Below are 21,992 nucleotides of genomic sequence, written 5' to 3'. Positions count from 1 at the left end.
GGTTTCTGTACCAAAAATAGATTTGAATATAAACCCTGGCCCCTCTGGGAGAATGGAACAGGCACTATAACTCCAGCCTGGAGCATAGTGTGCAATACCTTCCGCAGCTCCGTAGCCTTGTTCCGGTCTGATGGGAGACCCGTGGTGAAGAAGCGAGCCGGGGGTCTGTGCCGGAAGGAGGGCGTATCCGTGGGAAACCACCTCCAGAACCCAAGTGTCTGTCGTAGTGGTCGACCAACACTGGGCGAACTGTAGCAGGCGGCCTCCCACCCTGGGATCCCCCAAAGGGAGGCCCGGACCGTCAGGCCGCAGGCTTGTCATCTGGCTTGGGGGCCGGACGTCTGGTACTCCATGCCTGCTTCCGGGGCTTGACCGATTTCTTAGGGCCAGCCTGTCGAGGAAACAACTGTGGTTTGGGCCTGCCCTGGGCCCTAGATGACCGAAAGGACGATGGTCCCGAACCAGAAGGAGCAGCGGCCGACGGGAGACAAGCAGATTTGGCTGCCGCCAGCGTGGCCACAATCTTATCCAGATCCGGACCGAAGAGAACTTCTCCGGTAAACGGCAACGCTTCCAGACCTTTCTTGGAATCTGCGTCCGCCTTCCAGGATCGCAGCCACAAGGTGCGACGAGCAGCTACCGCTGCTGAAGAAATTCTAGACACCAGAGTACTAATGTCTAGAGCCGCCTCGTTGATGTAGGTGGCCGAATCACGGAGATTGCCAATCAACTCCGCCTGTTCGGCCGGACAGTCGGATTCAAAAGAAGCCTCTAATGAATCCGCCCAGCGCTCCATCGCTCTGGCAACCCAGCAAATGGCCATAGCCGGCCGTGCTGCCCCCCCTGCAAGGGAATAAGCGGACTTCAGGCAGATTTCTACCTTGCGGTCCGTAGCATCCTTAAGGGAGGACATGGATGGCATCGGCAATGTGGCACTACGGACAAGACGGGTCACGTGAGAATCCACCTGTGGAGGGGATTCCCACTTAGCAAAATAATTATCCGCGAACGGATAAGCCACCGCCAGGCGTCTCTGCGGCTGGTATCTTTTGCCAGGTTGTTTCCACGCCTCCTCTAAATGGTCCACCAACTGACCCGAAAGAGGAAAGACTGTGGCATCGCCCTTCACATCTTTGAAAAAGGCATACTTAGATTTAGCCGCTGGGGGAACTTCGTCTTCAATCACCAAGGCTGTGCGGACCGCCCGAATAAGTCCAGGAATATATACTTTGGACTTAGCATCAGCGTCCTTAGTATGGAGAGGTTCCTGATCGTAAGGATCCAGAATCTCCCCATCATCAGACGTCCCTTCGTCATCCTCATAAGGAGCGGACAGAGACGCCACCGGCCTTTTATGAGGCCGCATCACAGACTCCCCTTGCAACACATCCGACAAGTGCTGTACAGAACTCGTCAGGGAGTTAACCCACGCTGGCTCCTGAGAACCCGGGAGCGGGGAAATAGGGAGACTGTGGGGTACCACCAATTGTCGTGGGAACCCCTGCACGGGTGACGACACCACAGACTGCTGGGACAAACCCATCGGAGTAAACGCGGGCTGCGGAGCTAACTGGCCCACTAAAGCTGTTAACGCCTGAGCGAAACAAGCCCAGGGCGGCTCCTGTACCGGTGCTGTAACCGTAATAGGCCGCGCCATGGACAAACACTGCCGGCAAAGGCCCTCCGCGCTACCCTCCCCCTCCGCTAACGGTACTTTGCACGTGGTACACTGTAGCCGGAGGGGAAAATCACTTTCAGACATGATGGCACCACGTATGTGACCTCTCTCACCAATTAAGTATTAAATAGGCGAGAGACCACCCTGCAGCACCGCACCGCAAGGGCTTTAGCAGAAGAACAGGGACAGTAATAAAGCTGACAGTTTAGAGAAGAAAAGTTACAGGCAGCAGCGCTAGCACAGTCACATACAATGCAGAGAAATAACAATTCCTGCACTAACAGCGCTGATCACTCAACTACACAGACACAGGGCCTGGTAGGACACAGCGCTGCATACACAGACCTGACCACAGCGGAGGAGAGGTATGCGGGGGGACCCAGACCACGATGCTTCCGTCCAGCGCTTCCAGCAGCGTTCACCATGCATTCTGGAGAAGATGGCCGCCGAGGAGCAGAGAGGAGGCTGGCCTGGGGGAGGAGCGCTGCCACAGGACCAGTCGGCAGCATGCAGAGAGGGCTGTGTGCAGCGGGGGAGGCGCCGGCTGTGAGACAGGGAAGGCGCGCTCCCCTGGCATGCATTTAACCCCTGGGACGCCGCAGCGCTACCGCTCTGCTGCGGTCCGCTGTCCCAGGGGGTAGTGGAAGCGCAGGTTGGTCGCCTGGCTCCACGCTGCAGCCAGTCCCCAGGGAGCCCCCTGCCTGGGGACTCTGGACCATGTGATCAGCGGGGACCCACCGCGGGACCCCGCTGCTTACCTGTCCCCCTTGAATCCGGCCATGGTCCGGAGCATCTGGGGTCACCGCTAGCTGTGACCCCAGACGCCCACCAGCATCCCCGGATCAGTACCGGCGTTCTGGTACCGGCGGGGTGTAGGGAAGACAGCATGGACGTCAGGACTGACTGTCCATGCTGTTCATCCAGATGTGCAGCCACAGCTGCATGAAGAAAAAGCTTCAGGGGCTCTTCTAGCCCCCACTCCAACAGGTGCACCCGACTCCGGCCGGGCACCAAACTAAACTGAGGTGCCTTGGCCCGGGGGCGGGGTATAGGAGGGGGACCTAGTGCATCCTGGGAGGCTGAAAGCTTAACTCTTTGGTGCCCTGCGACTGACGTCACACCTATACCCCAAGGTATCCTGTGGATACCCTATGGACCCTGAAGTAGAAATTAATTTTATTTCACTTTTGTTTTTTTCACACTGGGGAAGAGCACCCCTGAATGAGGCAGCAGCCCCTTGATAAACAACACAGACGGCACCCCTTGATGGAAAACAAAGCACCCCTGCCGAGACCGCCTGCAGAGTCACAAATACGATGATAAACTGCGGCAGTGACACCGTACAATAGCGCAGCTAGGTTGCTAACGCATACACACACAAAAAAGCACTTTTCTTTTAAACTGGGGAAGAGCACCCCTAATTGACAGAGCACCCCCTCCCCTGGACAACACAGCATCCCTTTATGGACTGCAGCCCTAGCCTGATGGACAGGACAAAAAAAAGCATCAGCCACAGTCAATTGACAGGACAAGTGACACAGCAGCTGCAGCACCCACTGAAGGAAGCCCCCTTTTATATACTGCAGCCTAAGCCCCTTTATGGACAACACAGCAGCAGCCTTCAGGCCAAGACCCTGACTGGACACACACACTGAGTGACTGACAGTGACTGATTACATCTGCTAGCTTCTCTCTCCACAGCCGGGGTGAAAATGGCACCGATCGCGGGGACCTTTATATAATCCAAACCCAGCGATAATCTGACAGTGGGAGGATGATGTTTTGCTTCATTTTGAGATCCAAATCTCGCGGGAAAACCCGAGCCTACAGTAGCTCGGTTCTCATCTCGGATCTGGAAGTTCAGGTGGGTCCAGTGCTCAGAGAACCCACATTGATTACATCAACTGCCATGTATAAAACAAGCCATTCTAACACCTGCTGGAGAATTGGGACAGATTGGGGTATTGTTTTGCATATCTCATGGAATTGCTCCAAAGTACAGCCATTTGGGAAGGAAATAGAATGTCTGGCTGGAAGGCTTTCGGGCTTTGACATTAATTCATACCTAATTCTTTTGTTACTCATACAACTAATCAATGCAGATAAGTTAGTCATCCCAGTCTTTTGGGAAAAAAAATCTTTACTTGAGGGGACTAGTAATTAACTACAGGTTGAGTCTCCCATAACCGTATATTCTAAAAACCAAAATATTCCAAAAACCAGAATATTTCGGGGCAGCCGTGACGTCATGATGTGACCCGACGTCATGGCGTCACTAGTGTCAATGGCTAATGACTAGAAGGTGGGTGTGGCTTCAGAGGCATTCTCTCACCGGAAAAGATGATTATTCTTCTTCTCCTCCACATGCCGGATCTCCCCCACGGCACACTCCAGACACCACATCACTCACTGGACCCCCGCGACATCCGACGGACATCCTCGCAGCACACGCCCGACCACCGGTGACACCCGAAGCACCCGCCGGACCCAATGCACTCACCGGAAATCCCAGTGACAACCGCTGGATCCCCTGCAGCCTCCTGTTACATCCGCAGCAAACGCCGGACCCCTTTGCACAGCACCTGCCGGAAATCCCTCTGACACCTGCCAGACCCCATGCACAATACGTCCAGGCTCCTGTTACACCTGCGGCACAGGCCGGATCCGCTGCGGCACCGCCGGACCCCCCATCCGCGACTCCCGCTGGGCCTCCCGTGACACTCCCACAGCACCCATCGGATCCCGGCCTCAGGTATTCTGAAAACCGAAATGCTCCTGGTCCCGAGTATTTCGGATATGGGAGACTCAACCTGTACCTAATTGAACACATTAAATGTGTGCCTCTTTTGCTGAAAATTTATTTAACAAAAAACAAGATTAAGGTGCAACCATGTGTTTTCTGTCATTTTTTTTTTTAGCATAATTTATGCAGCAGCAGCACCACATAGAAAATATTGAATAATTCACAATTGTCCTGATCCCATTTGGGCTCACAATCAAAACATACACACATACAGGTCATTTTTTTTGTCAGCTGCAGCTAGCTTGATGAAGTGTAGCATCATATGGTATAGTTAATACTATGACTAGATGGAGTATGAGGCTCACATATCCCTACCTCTTTTCTTGACACAGTGGGACACACACACATAAATAGGCATTAGGGTGAACAAATAACCCACATGCTGAGCTACACAGACATATACTGTAAATTAGATGGCAGAATGAGATATTCTCACACAATAAATTGGCATAACATATAAACGCCCAGTAACAAAGCATATACAAATTGAATGACCATGTGTTTTGTACTCTCTCTGGGGCCTGTTCATCATACGTTAAATGGCCCGGTAACCATGTGGAAACGTTAGTTTCCTTATAATTAAGTTACCGGGCCATTCATCATCAGGGGTCTGAATAGGACCACCTGATATTCAGCAAACTCCAAAAGCTGAAAGTTTTCGAAGTTTGCATGCGAGAACAAACGCCATCTTCATATGGCGCTTGTTCTCGTAGCCCTGCTCCTTCCTATGGGAAGGAGTTTCAGGAATGCTCCACCGCCTCCTCACTGACTCCCCGGCAGCTTTGCACATGCGTGTCCTTAGGCCACACATGCGCAGAAGCCGGCTGTGGGGACAGGTTAGTAACGCAGCTACTTCTCTGAAAAGCATCTGTCCTCGCACCTAAGCAATGATGAATTGTTCCGGTGTTAAGTATCCCTCGCGGCGAGGTGAATACTTCATCATCGGTTGCCCTACGGCCCCTGATGATGAATAGGCCTCTCAGTTACCTTATTATCATTGTTCAGCTTGTTAATGAGATTACAAAATACTTTAAATCAAACTAAGAGGGGTATTCAATATGAAAGGTTAACTTCCCTGGCGAAGTTAACGTTTCATATCGGAGTTCTTCTCTGCGTAAAGGTATGGTGCGCGCTCCCGCTTATCCCCGTATTCAAAATAAAATTAACGAAAATGGGAAACTCCAAAGTTGGATTTGCGTAAAGTTACGAATTTTTGCTTAAAATAATTGTAAGACCCCCCTAAAGTTGTAAAAACATGGGGAACACTATGGGTACCCCCGTTTTAGCCTTTAATTGAAAGTCGGGGATTTAAATAGCCGCAGCAGGTGTTTTTTTTCCGACATTGAAGAAGTGATGCAGAAGAGCACTTAGGTTATTTTTTTCGTTTTTTTTAAGTGGTCCCATCAAATTTGGGGTACATGAAAATGGGTACTAGCATATTTTTAAGTCCCTAAAGTCAGTTTTTAAAAATTCTGCATTTGTGCACCTGCCGCTATTATTCTATTCTAGGAAACACCTGCCGCATACTTGCAGAATAGCCCTGAACCTATTTCCCTATTGTTTAACAATTTTTTCCCATTTTTTTTTTTGCACCCCAATTTTTTTATTATTTTTTTGGGGTGTCCCTATTTTTTTTTTAAACTTTTTTTGACACAGTTCTTTTTTAAATGTCAATCTCAGGGGTGCAGGCTTTTTTTGTAAGCCTGCATCCCTAAACCCCAATTCTGCACTTTTTTTGACACCTATTCAATGGTGAAAAGTTATCACCGTTTTTTATCAAAGACTTTTCAAAACTGCGATAAGTCTTTGAAATTGAATACGGTGTAAAACTAAAACCAGTGATATTAACGCAATAAACAATGTTATCGCACCCATATTGAATACCCCTATAAATCTGCATGCAATATTTATTACAAGTCTTTAATAATATGAATATCATGCCTCTCGTGATATTGGAGCAAGAGTATAATGATGTTAATACTAAATGGGCATTAGTATAGTGTTTCCGCTAGGCTGTTTTAGCGGGGCGCGGCGCCCTGCCCTCCTTCTGGAAGGCAAAAAGTGCCCTGCCCTCCAGAAGGAGGGCAAAAAGCGCCCTGCCCTAACAGCCTGCGGGAGCCGTCTTTACCCACGGGTCGCAGTGTCCCGCGGGTGAAGAAATGTGCGGTGACCCAGTCACCGCCAGAAAATAGACGCCGGACGCATGCGCCCGGCATCTATTCTCCCTGTCTGCAGGGCTTGGGGGCTGCCCGGCGTGTCCGTAAGTGCCGGGCACGCCCCCAAGAGTGACGAAAAGGGGACACGTCTTATAGGCACGCCCCCTTTTCGATGACCACGACCCTTCTCGGTCGAGGCGCGCGCACGAACGTGCCCTCTCTAGCTCCGGCGCCCTGCTTCGCGCCGGAGCTAGAGTGAACACTATTAGTATATTTGCTTCACTATTTTATCACTCTAGTAAATCAGAGAGAAATAGAATGCTCGTTGACAGATTTTACATGTCACTAGAAAGTATTTCGGATGATAGGTACACGTTTCCTAGGACCATCAAAAAGCACATATAATTCACATAGACATTGACAAAACACACACAAAACATATATAAGAAAAATTAGGCGAAAATATTGTTTACCAATAAATAGAGAACAATAGTTCTCATGCAGGGTTTACCTCACATGAAACGAGTATCCATACATTGATACTCTGATCTAACAATATAAAGTATTGAGGTCCTTGTGCGTGGGTGAGCAAACCCCAGAGACGAAACGCGCGTCTCGAGCGGCGCAGCAGTGATGACAGATGGACCTGGTCAGGCGGGTGCACATGCCGACCACCTCTCCCTCAATGCTTGTATTATAAGGGTAAAAGTATCATCTTTGTGGGGGTTCTTATTTTGCTTGTATAACGTTTCACTATGTTGTGTGCCATTATTCTGTATAGATAAATATGACAACACAGCAATAACTTTGGTTGTAACAAGAAATGGCAATTCTTGGTAATTACAGGTGTCTGTGACCCTAGATGATTTATCAGATGATTGGCATATTTGTTGGCTGTTTAAAACTATCACACTGTACTAATGAATATGGTAGCTTAGTGATTATGGCCATATAGCACTGTTAAAACGGTGTTCTGGGACAAAGCAATCTCTATACCTTAACAAACAGTCCATTTTGGATCTAATGAGAAGGGATGCAATTCCCTGGTTTTTGGTAGCAGTCACCACAGATATATTGCGTACATCTATATGGTGTCATCTTAATTTTCTTTGTAAGTTTGATTTACACATACTTTGTGGTGCTGTGGGTGACCAAGCTACTACCTGGCAAAAATTCTGGTTATATCTACATCAAAATTTGGCCTCTACTAGACACGCGGAAATAGTGGTGCATGTTACCATATCCTTCCGAGGTCATACACTCGGACTGTTTTGCCAATTGAATGATATAGGTATATGTCTGTGATCTCAGATGACAACCTATTGGCCACCATTAGATAACTATTTATACCCTTGATACACATTTTGTGTTTACCTGCATGCACACTTCGCAGACAAACACACAAGGACCTCAATACTTTATATTGTTAGTTCAGAGTATCAATGTATTGATACTTGTTTCATGTGAGGTAAACCCTGCATGAGAACTATTGTTCTCTATTTATTGGTACACAATATTTTCGCCAAATTTTTCTTATGTATGTTTTGTGTGTGTTTTGTCAATGTCTATGTGCATTATATGTGCTTTTTGATAGTCCTAGGAAACGTGTACCTATCATCCGAAATACTTTCTAGTGATACAATTTTTAATGATAATAATAAAAGTTATATTTTATCGTATACTTATATAAGAGTGCCCCAGGAAAAAGAGCCCTCTTTCTCTCCTGTTTGTATACAATATGTTTTGGCTCTAGGGAGCACCGCCAACTGAGTAACCAATTACATTTATTCTGAATGATATTCAATGTTGGTTTAATACAGATGCTATAGTACAATTATTTTCTGTGCGAAGTCATCCCTACTTTCCTCAAAAGATTTTACATGTCGCAAAGACTATGTGGCCTATTCATCAACAATAAAATAACGTTTTTAATGACATTTTCCTTAAATAACGTTATTTTAGTATTCATGAAGATACTTAGCACAGGAGATAACACTGATATCTCCTTGCTAAGTCCCCCTGCGTAATTTCCCCACTCCCCATACATTAGTATGGGGATATGGAAATTATGGTATTCATCAAATTCCAAAAATTATGTATTTTCGGAATTTGATGGAGTTACTATTCGCCACTGTGAGGTGGCGAATAGCAGGTAACACTTACCTGTGTCAGCGTGGGCAGGTCCCCCGGCGTCTCCCTCCGGTGCTCTGGTCTCTCCTCTGGCTCCGTCTGCTATGCTGTCATGTGGTCTCCCCAGCAGAACACAATTTTTTCTCTAAACACTACTGTGTGCTGCTGGGAGACCACATGACAGCATAGCAGACGGAGCCAGAGGCTGTTGCGCGGGCAGGTAAGTGCTGGACGGGAGGGAGGTGAGCGGGAGGGGGGCAGGTGAGCGGAGGGGGGGACACAAACTTACCGCATCTGTAGGCAGTGCTGTGCATGCGCTGATTTTACAGATGTAACAGCACATGCGCAGCACTGATTACAGCTGCGGTAAGGTAGAGTAGAGAGGGATAACTATCTATTTCCTGAAAAGCTGTCATCGCAAAAATGACAGCTTTTCGGAATAGATAGTTATAGGGAGGAGGAATGATGAATTCGTCCGGTAATTAGGTAGAACTCCATGCGAGTTCAAAACCTAATTACCTCCTGGGAATCTTTAGTTATGATGAATAGGCCCCTATGCACTAAACATTTACATTTTTGGGTTCAGTTGTCCTTTAAGATAGTCACCTAAACATGCTGATTATTATATGCATGCTTGGATTCTTGGTGGAGATTTTGTATTATAGAGGTGTCCAGGATTATGCTGAGGAAAATTTGTGAAGTGATTGTTACCTCCAATTGGCTGACTTAATTAAATCCTACTGCTCTAATGTTATTTTTCTAGTTAATAGGGCTGCCCTGTGACATAACACATCAGCTGGGCAAGATGTTGTAAGTTGACTGGCCATATCCCTGGTGGTTCATAGGGTGTATTTTAACTTTTGGCTTCATTTATCTATATACTAGATCTGATAGTTTAATATGAGTATTCCTACTATCACGTTTGCTGTGTTATGATGTGGGTTTACATGTTTCTATTCAATGTGCTTTAACTTGGACAACCAGGCAGCTCTTTTTGACTACCTATGGTGAGAGCTTTTTTGATTTCTGGTATTCATTCTTCCAAGTGGTGGCATCTTGTTGTTGAGATAATGAATTTAAATTTATTTTTTAACATAGTTTTAGCTTCTTATTGTTTTTCATCAGTGTTCCCTTGTAATTTATGTTAATGGATAGTTTTGTATAGAGATGAGCGGGTCCGGTTCCCTGAGAACCGGACCTGCCCGAACTTCGGGGATCTGGGGCGAACTGAGGCGCCCCTCGGATATCTCCTCCTGCCCCGGATCCCTAATCGAGGCAAAACCTCGCGATCCTCTGTCGGATCTCAAGGTTTTGCCTCGAGCGTCCATTTTAAAAATCCCTTTGCTTTCAATGGGCAAAGCGCTGTTTTATTGACAGAGCAGTCTGTCACGGCTCTCAGCCAATCAGCGTTAAACTCATTGAATGCAGGGAAAAAAGAACTACAAGAAGATGGCGCTGGTTCCCGTTGCCGACACACCTGCGGCCGGCACCCCCCGCTGCCAACACACCTGCTACCGACACACCAGCTGTCAGCACCCCCACTGCTGACACCGCCGGCAGCCCCGCTGCTGACACCACTGGCTCCCCCATGCTGCCGACACCGCTGACACCCCTGCACTGCCGACACAGTCAGCAAACCTGCACTGAGGACACCACTGGCACCCCTGCTCTGCCGACACCATCGGTACCCTGGCTGTGAATACTTATGTACATGTGATTTCTTAGTTGTTTTTTTTTAATTAAATTTGCAAAAATCTCAAAAAAACTTTTTACACGTTGTCATTATGGGGTATTGTGTATAGAATTTTGAGGACAAAAATGAATTTATTCCATTTTTGAATAAGGCTGTAACATAACAAAATGTGGAAAAAGTGAAGCACTGTGAATACTTTTCGGATGCACTGTATATTTCCTTTTCAAACATTTTTTAGTATGTAAGTTTTCTCTGTGGTGTAATTCTCAACTTTTGTCGATTTTATCTCCCATTCATATAATAGTTTAGGATATATAACATTGGATACACTACCTTAATCAGAAGTCTTTCAGTCTTAACATCTGTATTATTTATATTGTGCTGTTCATTAGTATTTCTATTTTATGGCAATGTTGAGTATGAGCATTTTATGAACAGGTCTAGAGTTGTACATATACACATATAAATATAACAAAGCTACTTGCTATACTTACTTGAGTGCGTGGAGAATTGTCTGTAGTCTTCTCCACCCTTTCACAATGTATCTTCACTAAATCTTCAAATGATGGGTTACAATCAGCTGGGTTTAAAAGCCATGCTGCTATTCTTGGGTCTAATATAACACACTGTGAAACTGAAAATTTAAAAATTAAATAATAAAACAATTTATTATAATTTAAACTACTTAAATGCATGAGGTCTTAGCAGTGGTGAATTTCCCATGAGGCATGTGCCTAGGAGTGCCACTTGCTAGGGGACGGCACTTGGATACTTGGTGTACTGTCAGTCCAAAATTTACCAATAACAGCAACCACTCTAATGTATGAGGCACAGTACTATGCAAGAAGTTAATCTGAAGTAGCTTGTTAATCTTAATGATTTTCGCCCCCATTTTCTGGGAATGCCAAGCAGGGCCGGTTCAAGACTTTGTGGAGCTCAGGGCGAAAGCTTCCTTTGGTGCCCTGTGCCCTGTGATCGGTAGGGCATGGCAATGGCTGCAAAAAAAAAGGCATAAAGAGAATACTAACTACAGAGCGGCAAAGCGTCCTCACACACTACAGAAGGTTGGTGGTGCACCATTTGTAGAGGGAGTTTGTTTGTTAGGGGGGCACTGTTTGCCTTCTTACCGTGGCCACTCCCAGAATGCAACGCAATACCGCAGCCATACTCAGCACCAGCATTCTGGGAGACTGGGAACAGCAGTTTGTAAATATAGCGGTGGCAGCGGGCGCCACCACTATAATTACATTGGTGGTGGATGGGTGCCAGTGGGGTGAATGCAATAGCCCTGATTGCCCGCCCTTAGAACCACCACTGTTGGCGAGTCCAGTGACTGTATCTTCCAACGCAGATTTACTGGCCTCGGCTATGGCTCTGTGGCGGCCAGAGTAGCCAAAGGCTCACTCAGATGGCCAATGCCGTGCCGTTGGTCACAATGGTTATCTGATGCTGTGTCTTACGATGCAGCATTCAGTTTTGCAATGCCATCAGGGAGCATCTTTTGTCCTCAGACGACTACTGCGGCATTAGCATACAGTATGTTAGCTTTGCCGCTGTGTTCAAAGAAGCAGCGGCGATTCTAACAATGTACAACTCTGAATCAGAAACCTATATCACACAAATATGACTATAGCAGCTGCCTTAAAACCTAAACTACTGCTCCACTTTTGTTGTCACAAGTCCATCAAGGAAAGGAGGTTCTGTCATATGTATCATAGTGTGGCAGAAAGTGGTGGAGTCCATTAATCAGATGAAGCCACATAGTTAACCCTTTCTTAGCAATTTTTAATATAGAAAAAATGAAGGCTGTGCATTATATATTTTATATAAGATAAGAATATATGTATGATAATAAACCTCTACCTGTAAATGATTGTGCACCGAGCCATCCTACTTGTGGGAGTATTATGGGAGAGTTGTGGGCGTGTAGCTAAATATCCCTGCGATTCAAAGTCGTGCGTTCGGGGCAGGGAGGCCCGTTTCTGATGGATCTCTTGAAACGAGCATGGGGCTGGTGTGAGTGCCGATACTAGTGATGATGGTTGTGGCGGTGTGCGCAAAATCTATGGTTGGAACGGGTTTCCACTTGCACATGCCCCGCAATAGTCCTATGGAATCATACATTAGCATAAGGTAGTAAATCAGTAAATATTTTCTCAACATTCTCGTGACGACATGATAAATGTCGAAAAAGTATACCACACTCCTTGGCGGCAGTGTCTATGGTGACTTAACTGGTACGGCGTGTCCAGTGGCTTCAGAGGTGTCTTCTGGGTCCAGCGGTGAGTATCGCTGACCCTAACCATCTCCATAGTGTCTAAGCCTAACCTCCCCTCTAGTAGCCTAACTGTAACCCTCCGCTGCCACAGCCTAACCCTAACCGTCATGTCCCTGCAGATTGTCAACATTTCACATGTCGGCATTTCACAAGTCAACATTGTGAACAGGTCAACATTCTGCAAGTTCAATATCAACATCATTGTGGTGTCTACATAAGGACTACATCCCCCACCAAGGCTTCAGGCGAGCCCTGGTACTAGCGGGTCCTCTGCAAAATGGTTTAAATTGATGAAGGAGGTAGTTGAGATGTTGATGTCTTTACACTATCCACCATATGCATTTCCAGCTGGACCTGCTTTCCCATAAATAGAATGCGCATGCACAAATATTAGGAGCATGCATATGTACCTATACAAACTTGCATGGGTCAAACATTTACACCTGGCGAGGCAGAACGGTGGACTGCTTGAAGGGACATTAGTAAGAGCATGTACACTGAATTCTGACTATTTACAAACAGGCACAGTGACACATAGATGCTTAAGAAGTCGTATTATTTGCATTTGGTTGAGGGAAATAAATATATGACAATAGTCATAGATATATTAAGGCTTGGTATGCATGTTTTAAAAACTGGATTTCTGTTTGCAATACAGGATAGAAGGTTGTACCTGCTGCATTAGTTTTTATTTAAGTTTTAATGCAATTTAATTAACCAAAATTCCTTTAAATATGACCGTAAGTGTAGGAGAGAGGTTGCTGCAGCACCAGTCAGTCTTCTCTCTCTCTCCGTTATGCTCAGGGAGAGCGATCAAGCTCCCCGGACACCGGTGCCCCCCTATGCTGCAAGTGCGGCAACAAAAACTTATTGGATTTTTTCTTTTTTGTAAGGGGCAGGTCTGGCCACACCTCCCCAGGTTGGCCACGTCCCCTCCCAGTACTGAGGCCTGGTAGAGCTGTCAGCAGCCCTGCGTGCACACATCTTACAATAGTTGCAGCTTGGCACATTCACACAATTGTGGCTCTTTTAGAGAACACATTTTATGCCTGAGATATTGCATCAGGCCCAGAGTGATCTTAACGAAGCTGTTCCCAAAGGCTAAATGTGAGCATGCACCTATGTAACAGCTCAGTGGACAAATAGGCAGATTTGTGCTTAATAAAATGGCCTCTAATCACCATAGTTTACTATGCATCATAAAGGTTGCCATAAAAATGGTTGTTTCACTGACTGACATATGTGATAATTATAGGGATAACCAAAATAATCTGTCAGGCTACTATACCTTGTGCCATGCAGCCCTGTACCCAATATTTTGTTTTTGTTTCTAACTATATCTACTGTGCATTTGTTCCAATAATCTAGTATACTTTCGGTAGTACCTTTTAACGTTGTCTAGGGTAAATGATTGCCCAATGCGTATTACCTGCATTCACTCTAATGGAGCGTACACACGGTCAGATTTGTCAGACTTGTCAGATTTGTCAGATGAACGACTGAACGATTGAACGATTTGAATGATTTTACCAAAGTTTTGAACGATTTGAACGATTGAACGATTTTTGACTGCATTAAAATGAATGGAATCGTCCAAGTCTGACTGCAAACCCATCAGATGTCAGATATCGTTATCTGACAAACGGGAACGCGCATCGTTGATCGTTCAGGCATGTCAGATATGAACGATTTTCCTTCAGATATGAACGACTGAACGATTTTTAAATCGTTATTATCGTTCATATCTGAAGGAAAAATCTGATCGTGTGTATGCACCATAAGTTGACCACCGTCACATATGACAGGGCCCAGGGTACCATACTATAAATACAGAATGTGCTTAATAGGTGGATTTGAGCAAACAATAAGTCTTCCAAACTCATCCTACCATTTTTCCAGTTCACAACCTTCCCATAAATGTGCACAATTGTTCGAAGAAATTCTTTTGCATTGAAGCAAATCACTGGAGTCTTTCTATGCAATATTAGTGGAAGTATTTTTCTGTTAAATAAAACAGATTTACACACATTTTATATCAATCCTATTATAAGGCATAAGAATACTATTAATTTCTTCAATATACATTTACATGTTGTTAGACACTTGCCATGCTGGCAAATGGCCTAATTTTTTATATACAGTATTGCACAATTTCCGGGCGAATCCTAGAGACCTTTAAGTTCATACTGTAGATGGGAACTTCCGATTAAGAGGTTTTGGGGCCTATTCATTAAACGTAAAAATTCAATGGAGATAATTAGCTTTAGAACTCTCATGGAGTTCTAGCTAATTATAGGTGGAATTCATCATTCCTCCTCTCCATCACTATCTATTCCGAAAATCTGTCATTTTTGCGATGACAGCTTTTCGGGAAATAGATACTTTTCCCTGCCTACACTACCTTATCGCGTCTGGAAACAGTGCTGCGCATGCGCTGTTACATCTGTAAAAACAGCGCATGCGCAGCACTGCCTACAGGTGCGGTAAGTTTCGTACCCCCCCCCCCGACTTACCTGTCCGCGCAGCAGCCTCCAGCTCCGTCCTGCTGGTCTGTCATGTGGTTTCCCAGCAGACCACATGACAGATTAGAAAAAAAAAATTTTTTTTTTCTTTTTCTAAACTTTCTTGTGCTCTGCTGGGGAGCACACATGACAGACCAGCCTCCGGAGCCTGAGGACGGAGCAGAGCGCCGGAGGGACTCGTCGGGGGACCTGCACACGCTGATACAGGTAAGTGGATTCTGCTATTCGCCACCTCACAGTGGCGAATAGTAACTGCATCAAATTCCGAAAATTGATAATTTTCGGAATTTGATGAATACTATAATTTCCACATCCCCATACTAATCAAGACCCATTTCTTCCTCAATGCTTTCCAGCGCTCATCCTAACCCACTACTCTATGCTCCTTCCTCACTATCTAGCCCATCTGTGTCACCCCTGTTTGTCTGACCCTCCCCTCAGAATGTAAGCTCTCGCGAGCAGGGCCCTCTTTCCTCACGTGCTTCTTCTTGCCTTACTTTTACTTTCATTCACAATGGCACCTAAAACTGATTACTGACACCCTGCTGCTTATTTAGGTGTTATGCAGCAATGTATATAAATCATGTACTTGCACTGCATTGTCTGTACTGTTAATAGCTGTTGTCTTGTGTGCTCATTTGTTTCTGTACTTTGTCAGGCGCTGCGGAACCCTTGTGGCGCCATATAAATAAAGGATAATAATAATAATAATAATAATAATGTACTAATACTAATGTATGGGGAGTGTGGAAATTAACGCAGGGGAACTTAGCAAGGAGATATCTGTGATATCTTCTGTGTTAAATCTGTTCATGAATACCAAAATAACGTTATTTAAGGAAAATGTCCTTAAAAAAGTTATTTTAGTGTTGATGAATAGGCCCCTTTGTGTGAAAATGATTAACTGCACCTGGTGTGTGTAGCGTTTATTCTGATAGTTACTGTACTGAGTTGTACAATGCCTATTAAAATTAGCTCCATGCTCACACACCAGTGCTATTAATTACGTAGATGTAAAAAAAAAAAGCTCATTGAGTTAAAATTTAAAGAAAACAAAAAAATCTAATGAAATTATAGTAATGTTTCTGCAATTCCCCAGTTTCACATATCTTATGGTGTTAATTCAATTAGGTGAAAGTTTGCAAAAGCAAACTCTCATCACAAAACTCGCATACATCGTAGCAATGCGCACACACACAAGGGGCCTATTCATCAACACTAAAATAAAGTTTTTAAGGACATTTTCCTTAAATAATGTTATTTTGGTATTCATGTAGCCACTTAGCACAGGAGATATCACAGATATCTCCTTGCTAAGTTCCCCTGCGTTAATTTCCACACTCCCCATACATTAGTATGGGGATGTGGAAATTATGGTATTCATCAAATTCCGAAAATTATCAATTTTCGGAATTTGATGCAGTTACTATTCGCCACTGTGAGGTGGCGAATAGCAGAATCGACTTACCTGACGAGTCCCTCCGGCGCTCTGCTCCGTCCTCAGGCTCCGGAGGCTGGTCGGACATGTGTGCTCCCCAGCAGAGCACAAGAAAGTTTAGACAAAAAAAAAAAAAAGTTTTTTTGTTTTTTTTCTAATCTGTCATGTGGTCTGCTGGGAAACCACATGACAGACCAGCAGGACGGAGCCGGAGGCTGCTGCGCGGACAGGTAAGTCGGGGGGGGGAGGTGAGCGGAGGGGGTAGGGGAGTGGGGGGGTTGCGGGGCGGTACACAAACTTAACGCATCTGTAGGCAGTGCTGCGCATGCGCTGGTTTTACAGATGTAACAGCACATTCGCAGCACTGTTTCCAGATGCGATAAGGTAGTGTAGAGAGGGAAAAGTATCTATTTCCCGAAAAGTTGTCATCACAAATATGACAGCTTTTCGGAATAGATACTTATGGAGAGGTGGAATGATGAATTCCACCCATAATTAGCTAGAACTCCATGAGAGTTCTAAAGCTAATTATCTCCAGAGAATTTTTAGGTTTAATGAATAGGCCCCTCAATTAGAAATGGCAGGACTCCCGGCGAGGTTCCACAACTCTTCTACAATAAGTGACCTGGCAGAGAGCATGAAAAGGTGTGGAAATGATCCTGGACGCCACAAAACTGAAAGCAGGGCCATATAAAAGGCTGTTAGTGGCCATAAGGAAAGTACTGTACTAGAGGTTCTTAAAAAGGGATGCGGTCATAATACCAACCGCAGGGATTCCGACGCTCACAATGCAGGTGCCGGAATCCCAACACCTGTCAGAATCTTGGTGCCAGCATCCCGAAAGTAAGTATCAGGGTTAGGGGGAGGGTTATCATTAGGGTTAAATACTAGGGGGAGGGTTAGGCACTAAGGGGGAGATTAAGTTTAGGCAGTAGGGGGGGAGGTTAGGATTAGGCACCAGGAAGGGAGGGTTAGGGGTAGGGAGAGGGTGAGGGTTAGGATAGCGACCAACATGTGTCGGTATCCTAACCCTGTCGGGATGTCGGCGTCAGGATTCTGATCTCCAGGATCCCGAGTACTGGCATCTTGTACACAACCCTTTAAAAAGTGTCAATTATATTATTAATGACATAAAATGATAGGCAACACATTTTTTTTTAGCAAATTAGTCCTCAGACATTTTTTTTCTTACCTCAAAGTACTGTAAAGTGATTTTACATTATTTTTATACAAGTTTGTAAAAGTTGGGAAAAAAACACTTTTAGCTCCCATCTGCAAGTTCTAAAGCCCCAAAATTATTTACACCTCCACATACATGCCCCGCACTATTTAACCCATTATTAAGGTTTATAGGAAAACTCCCCTGAAAATGGTCATGTCTATAGGCCAAATTATGTTATTTATACAAGAGATGAGCGGTTCAGTTTCGGCATGGATCTTCCTGCCGAGTTCGGATATCAGAACGAGGCAAAGCGTCATCTTTCACGGACACAGATAACGTACTGTCCGTCAAAGATGACATTTTGCCTTGTTCTAAGATCCAAACTTAGCGGGAATATCGCATTAAAAACCGATCCGCTCATCTCTAATTTAAACCTCTTCAAGTGCATGATCATTAATTGGTAGAGGTATGCCAGAGGTTCTGTGCTCTGTCCCAACATTTATTTGTGTATTATCCCCGGGGTCTACTAAGGCTTCCATGCATGTGTCTTGGTTCCTGCGGTGGCGGTCATGGGCGCAGCCATGTTAGTCTGTATCACCTGACTAGTCTCTCCCAATGGTAGTCCTGCGGTCACTGAGCTGATCTTTTGAACCAATGACCAACTACCTAAGGGTATTTCATCTGACTCCAGGAACAGGAAGCTGCTGTTCAACTTCACTTTTCCAGTGACTGTGATTCTGTTACATCGCTCCAGGCTTTATGCTATTTATTTCCTGTGACTCCTTCCAGTACTAATCAGTGTCTGACTTCTCCAGTTATAGTCTTCAGCACTTGTTTGTGTACTGAAACTCCAGTGTCTGACTTCTCCAGTGATTTCTTCAGTACTTGTCTGTGTGCTAAACTCCAGTTATAAGACTTCAGCACTAATCAGCGTCTGGTTCTCCAGTGATTAGTTCAGCACCTGTCTGTGTGCTGAAACTCCAGTTAAACAATTTCAGCACTAATCAGCGTATGACTTCTCCAGTGATTTCTTCAGTACTTGTCTGTGTGCTAATCTCCAGTTATAAGACTTTAGCACTACCCTGCGTCTGGATCACCAGCGTGTATACTTAGTACAGCATTCGTGTACTGACTCCTAGTGTCATTCTTCTGTGTCAATCCTGTGTCTGGATCTCCAGAGATACTCCCTAGTGCAGCTCATGCTGGGACTCCCAGTGTTCTCACATTACAAGTTCCCTTTAGTACAGACCAGTGCACATACCCACAGTATTTTCATTGTCACTCCCAGGTACCTGACCAGAGAGCCGCGACCTGATCACTTGGTGTGGCAATACCCAAATCCCAATAGGAGGTGTCACTGGTGAAGACCACCAAGTGGGTTAGATTCCGTACCTCTGGTTAGGTCTAGCCAAAACCTGGGTTTGACCATTAAAGAGGACATTATTACTGTCATCCCATCAGTTGGTTCCTAGCCACCCTAACCCCCCAGCTCCCAGTCCTTATGTCGGATCGGGACTGTCATGGAATTTGTTAATGATGCCAACATGTCTTTGTACATTGCAGTTAGCGGTTTAGCGGAGAGACCATCAAGTCGAGGTCTAGCTGTCCCAAGGTGACAGACAATAACTCTTTCACTAATCTCTCAGAGGGTCTCTCCATTAATGCTTAGCATGGACAGTCTGTAAGGCCCATGCCCATTGGCATTGGTGTGCAACTGGCCTGACAAGTGTGTCTTGTACTGATCGCACCTATCTTAGGAACAGTAGCATTCATTCAGTATTAATGGAGGTTATCTTATCAATACGGAGTCTCCACTTTCCAGAGGAAAATGCCATCTGCTCAGAGAAGACCGCTTTCAAGGCCTATCCCTGCCAAATATGAGGGGTGACTGGGACAGCTGAGGATAAACTCAGTCTCTGCCATGGCTCTGGGAACATGAAACATGTGGCCAGGTCCTGTCCCCAGTCCCAGTTCACTTCATGGGCCGGGTGACCTAAGCTGCTGGGAGCCCATTGATGTAGAGCTGTGAACGGCAGTGCTGTAACCTGTGGTTCAGTTGAACACCTGCTCCAGCACTAGCGCCCTCTCTACCCCAAGGTACAGCAGTATCCCCCCAACATGGATGAAAGAGGGCAAAATCTTGGGGGCGGGAGTGAGAGGAAGTAATTAATTGGCATGAGAGGTGGCGTGCATTTGTTGAACGAAGAGGGCAGACAGGGTTTACACCTGATCTTGTTGCTGGCCTAGAACACAAAGAGGTGGCACAAGGTCATGTAGTACAGTTTCTCCAAGAACTGACTAACCGGCTGGATAACATTCAATCCACTCTTAGAGGTTCAGGAGCTACTGCTTCATCCATTCCGATTTCTCTGGTTCCAGTTTCCTCAACGGCACCTCATCTGCACATACCTACTGCGGCAAAATTTGATGGGAACCCCAAAAATTGTAGGGGTTTCCTAAATCAATGTGAAATATAGTTTGAGCTCTAACCCAGCATTTTTCCTACAGACCATACCCGTGTGGCATATATCATCTACCTATTATCTGGATCCACCTTAGACTGGGCTTCTCCCTTATGGGTCCCATCCTAAAATCTTAAAAGGAATTAATCACGGCATTCTGCTGAATCTTTGACAACCCTGGGAGAGTGTCATCAGATCTTCTACGTCTGCGCAGGGTTCAAATTCTGTAGGCCAGTATCTGCTGCAGTTTTAAATACTGGCATCAGAACTCCCCTGGAATGATGGAGCATTCTATGTAGCCTTTTGGAATGGCTTATCCAACAACATTAAAGATGTTCTTGTTACACGTGATCTAACGGACAAGCTAGAGTACTTAGAGGGGTATTCAATATGAAATGTAAACTTCGCTGTCGAAGTTTACGTTTCATATCGGAGCTTTTACCTGGGATAAAATATCGGGCGCGCGCCCGTTTATCCCCATATTCAATATGAAACTAACGAAAACGGGAGCCTGCGAAGTGGGATTTGCATAAAGTTACGAAATTTTCCTTAAAAAAATTGTAGGACCCCTCTAAAGTTGTAAAAACATGGGGGATAACTATGGGCCCCCCCCCCCGTTTTAGCCTGCAAATGAAAGACGGGGATTTAAACAGCTGCGGCAGGTGCTTTTTTTCCGACATTGAAGAAGTGATGCAGAAGAGCACTTAGGTTTTTTTTTTCGTTTTTTTTAAGTGGTCCCATCAAATTTGGGGTACATGAAAATGGGTACTAGCATATTTTGTTGTCCCTAAAGTACGTTTTTAAAATTCTGCAATTTTGCACCTGCCGCTATAAATCTATTCTAGAAAACACCTGCCGCATACTTGAGGAATAGCCCTGAACCTATTTCCCTAGTTTTAAACAATTTTTTCCCTTTTTTTTTTTTTTCACCCCAATTTTTAGATTTTTTGTGGTGTCCCTATTTTTTTTTTTTACTTTTTTTGACACAGTTATTTTTTAAATGTCATTCCCAGGGGTGCAGGCTATTTTTTATAAGCCTGCACCCCTAAACCCCAATTCTGCACTTTTTTTCGACACCTATTCAATGGTGAAAAGTTATCCCCGGTTTTTATCAAAGACTTTTCGAACCTGCGAAAAGTCTTTGAAATTGAATACAGTGTAAAACTAAAACCTGCGATAATGACGTCATAGGTGCGATATTAACGCAAAAACTGAGTTTTCGCACCCTATTGAATTCCCCTATTAATCTCTCTGTGCACCAAGGTGGACTTACGTTTAAGATTCATTCATTTATTCATTCCAACCGTTCTTGCATATCACAGGAAGAACGCCGAATGTGACAGTCTAAGAATCTCTGTCTATACTGTGCTGCTGCTTCTCATCAGATCAACAATTGTCCCAAGCGTCCTAACTCGCAAGGAGAGGCTAAGTTAGGAGTAGTTCATTCCTTGCCAAAGAAAACCAATTGCATTCTCTCAGTATCTCTTCAAGTGGTCAACTGCTTCAGGCAAGTCGTTGAGCTGTTGGATTCAGGCGCAGCTGGTAACTTTGTCACATCTGAATTGGTCCAGCGATGGACATTACCAACCGAGAGTCTGCTTCATCCTATCTACTTTAAGTGGCTGATGGAAGTCGCATCCTAGGGGGTACAATTACACTTAAGACTCGAC

The 21,992-nt window shown here is 45.2% G+C and overlaps 1 protein-coding gene across 1 annotated transcript in view; it reads right to left on the bottom strand.

The window, feature by feature from the left end:
* Positions 1-21,992, bottom strand: part of POLN (DNA polymerase nu) — a 208,292-nt gene that overhangs the window by 151,578 nt on the left and 34,722 nt on the right. The window contains exons 8-9 of the mRNA XM_088454950.1: positions 14,627-14,739; positions 10,955-11,094 (exon numbers count right to left, since the gene is read on the bottom strand). Coding sequence (XP_088311076.1) covers positions 10,955-11,094; positions 14,627-14,739 — 253 coding nt within the window. The remainder of the gene's footprint in view (positions 1-10,954; positions 11,095-14,626; positions 14,740-21,992) is intronic.

The sequence above is a fragment of the Taudactylus pleione genome, unplaced genomic scaffold (genome assembly GCF_031769625.1).
Source record: "Taudactylus pleione unplaced genomic scaffold, aTauple2 ptg000638l, whole genome shotgun sequence".
Taxonomy (NCBI): domain Eukaryota; kingdom Metazoa; phylum Chordata; class Amphibia; order Anura; family Myobatrachidae; genus Taudactylus; species Taudactylus pleione.
This window is presented reverse-complemented; position numbering and strand designations above follow the sequence as displayed.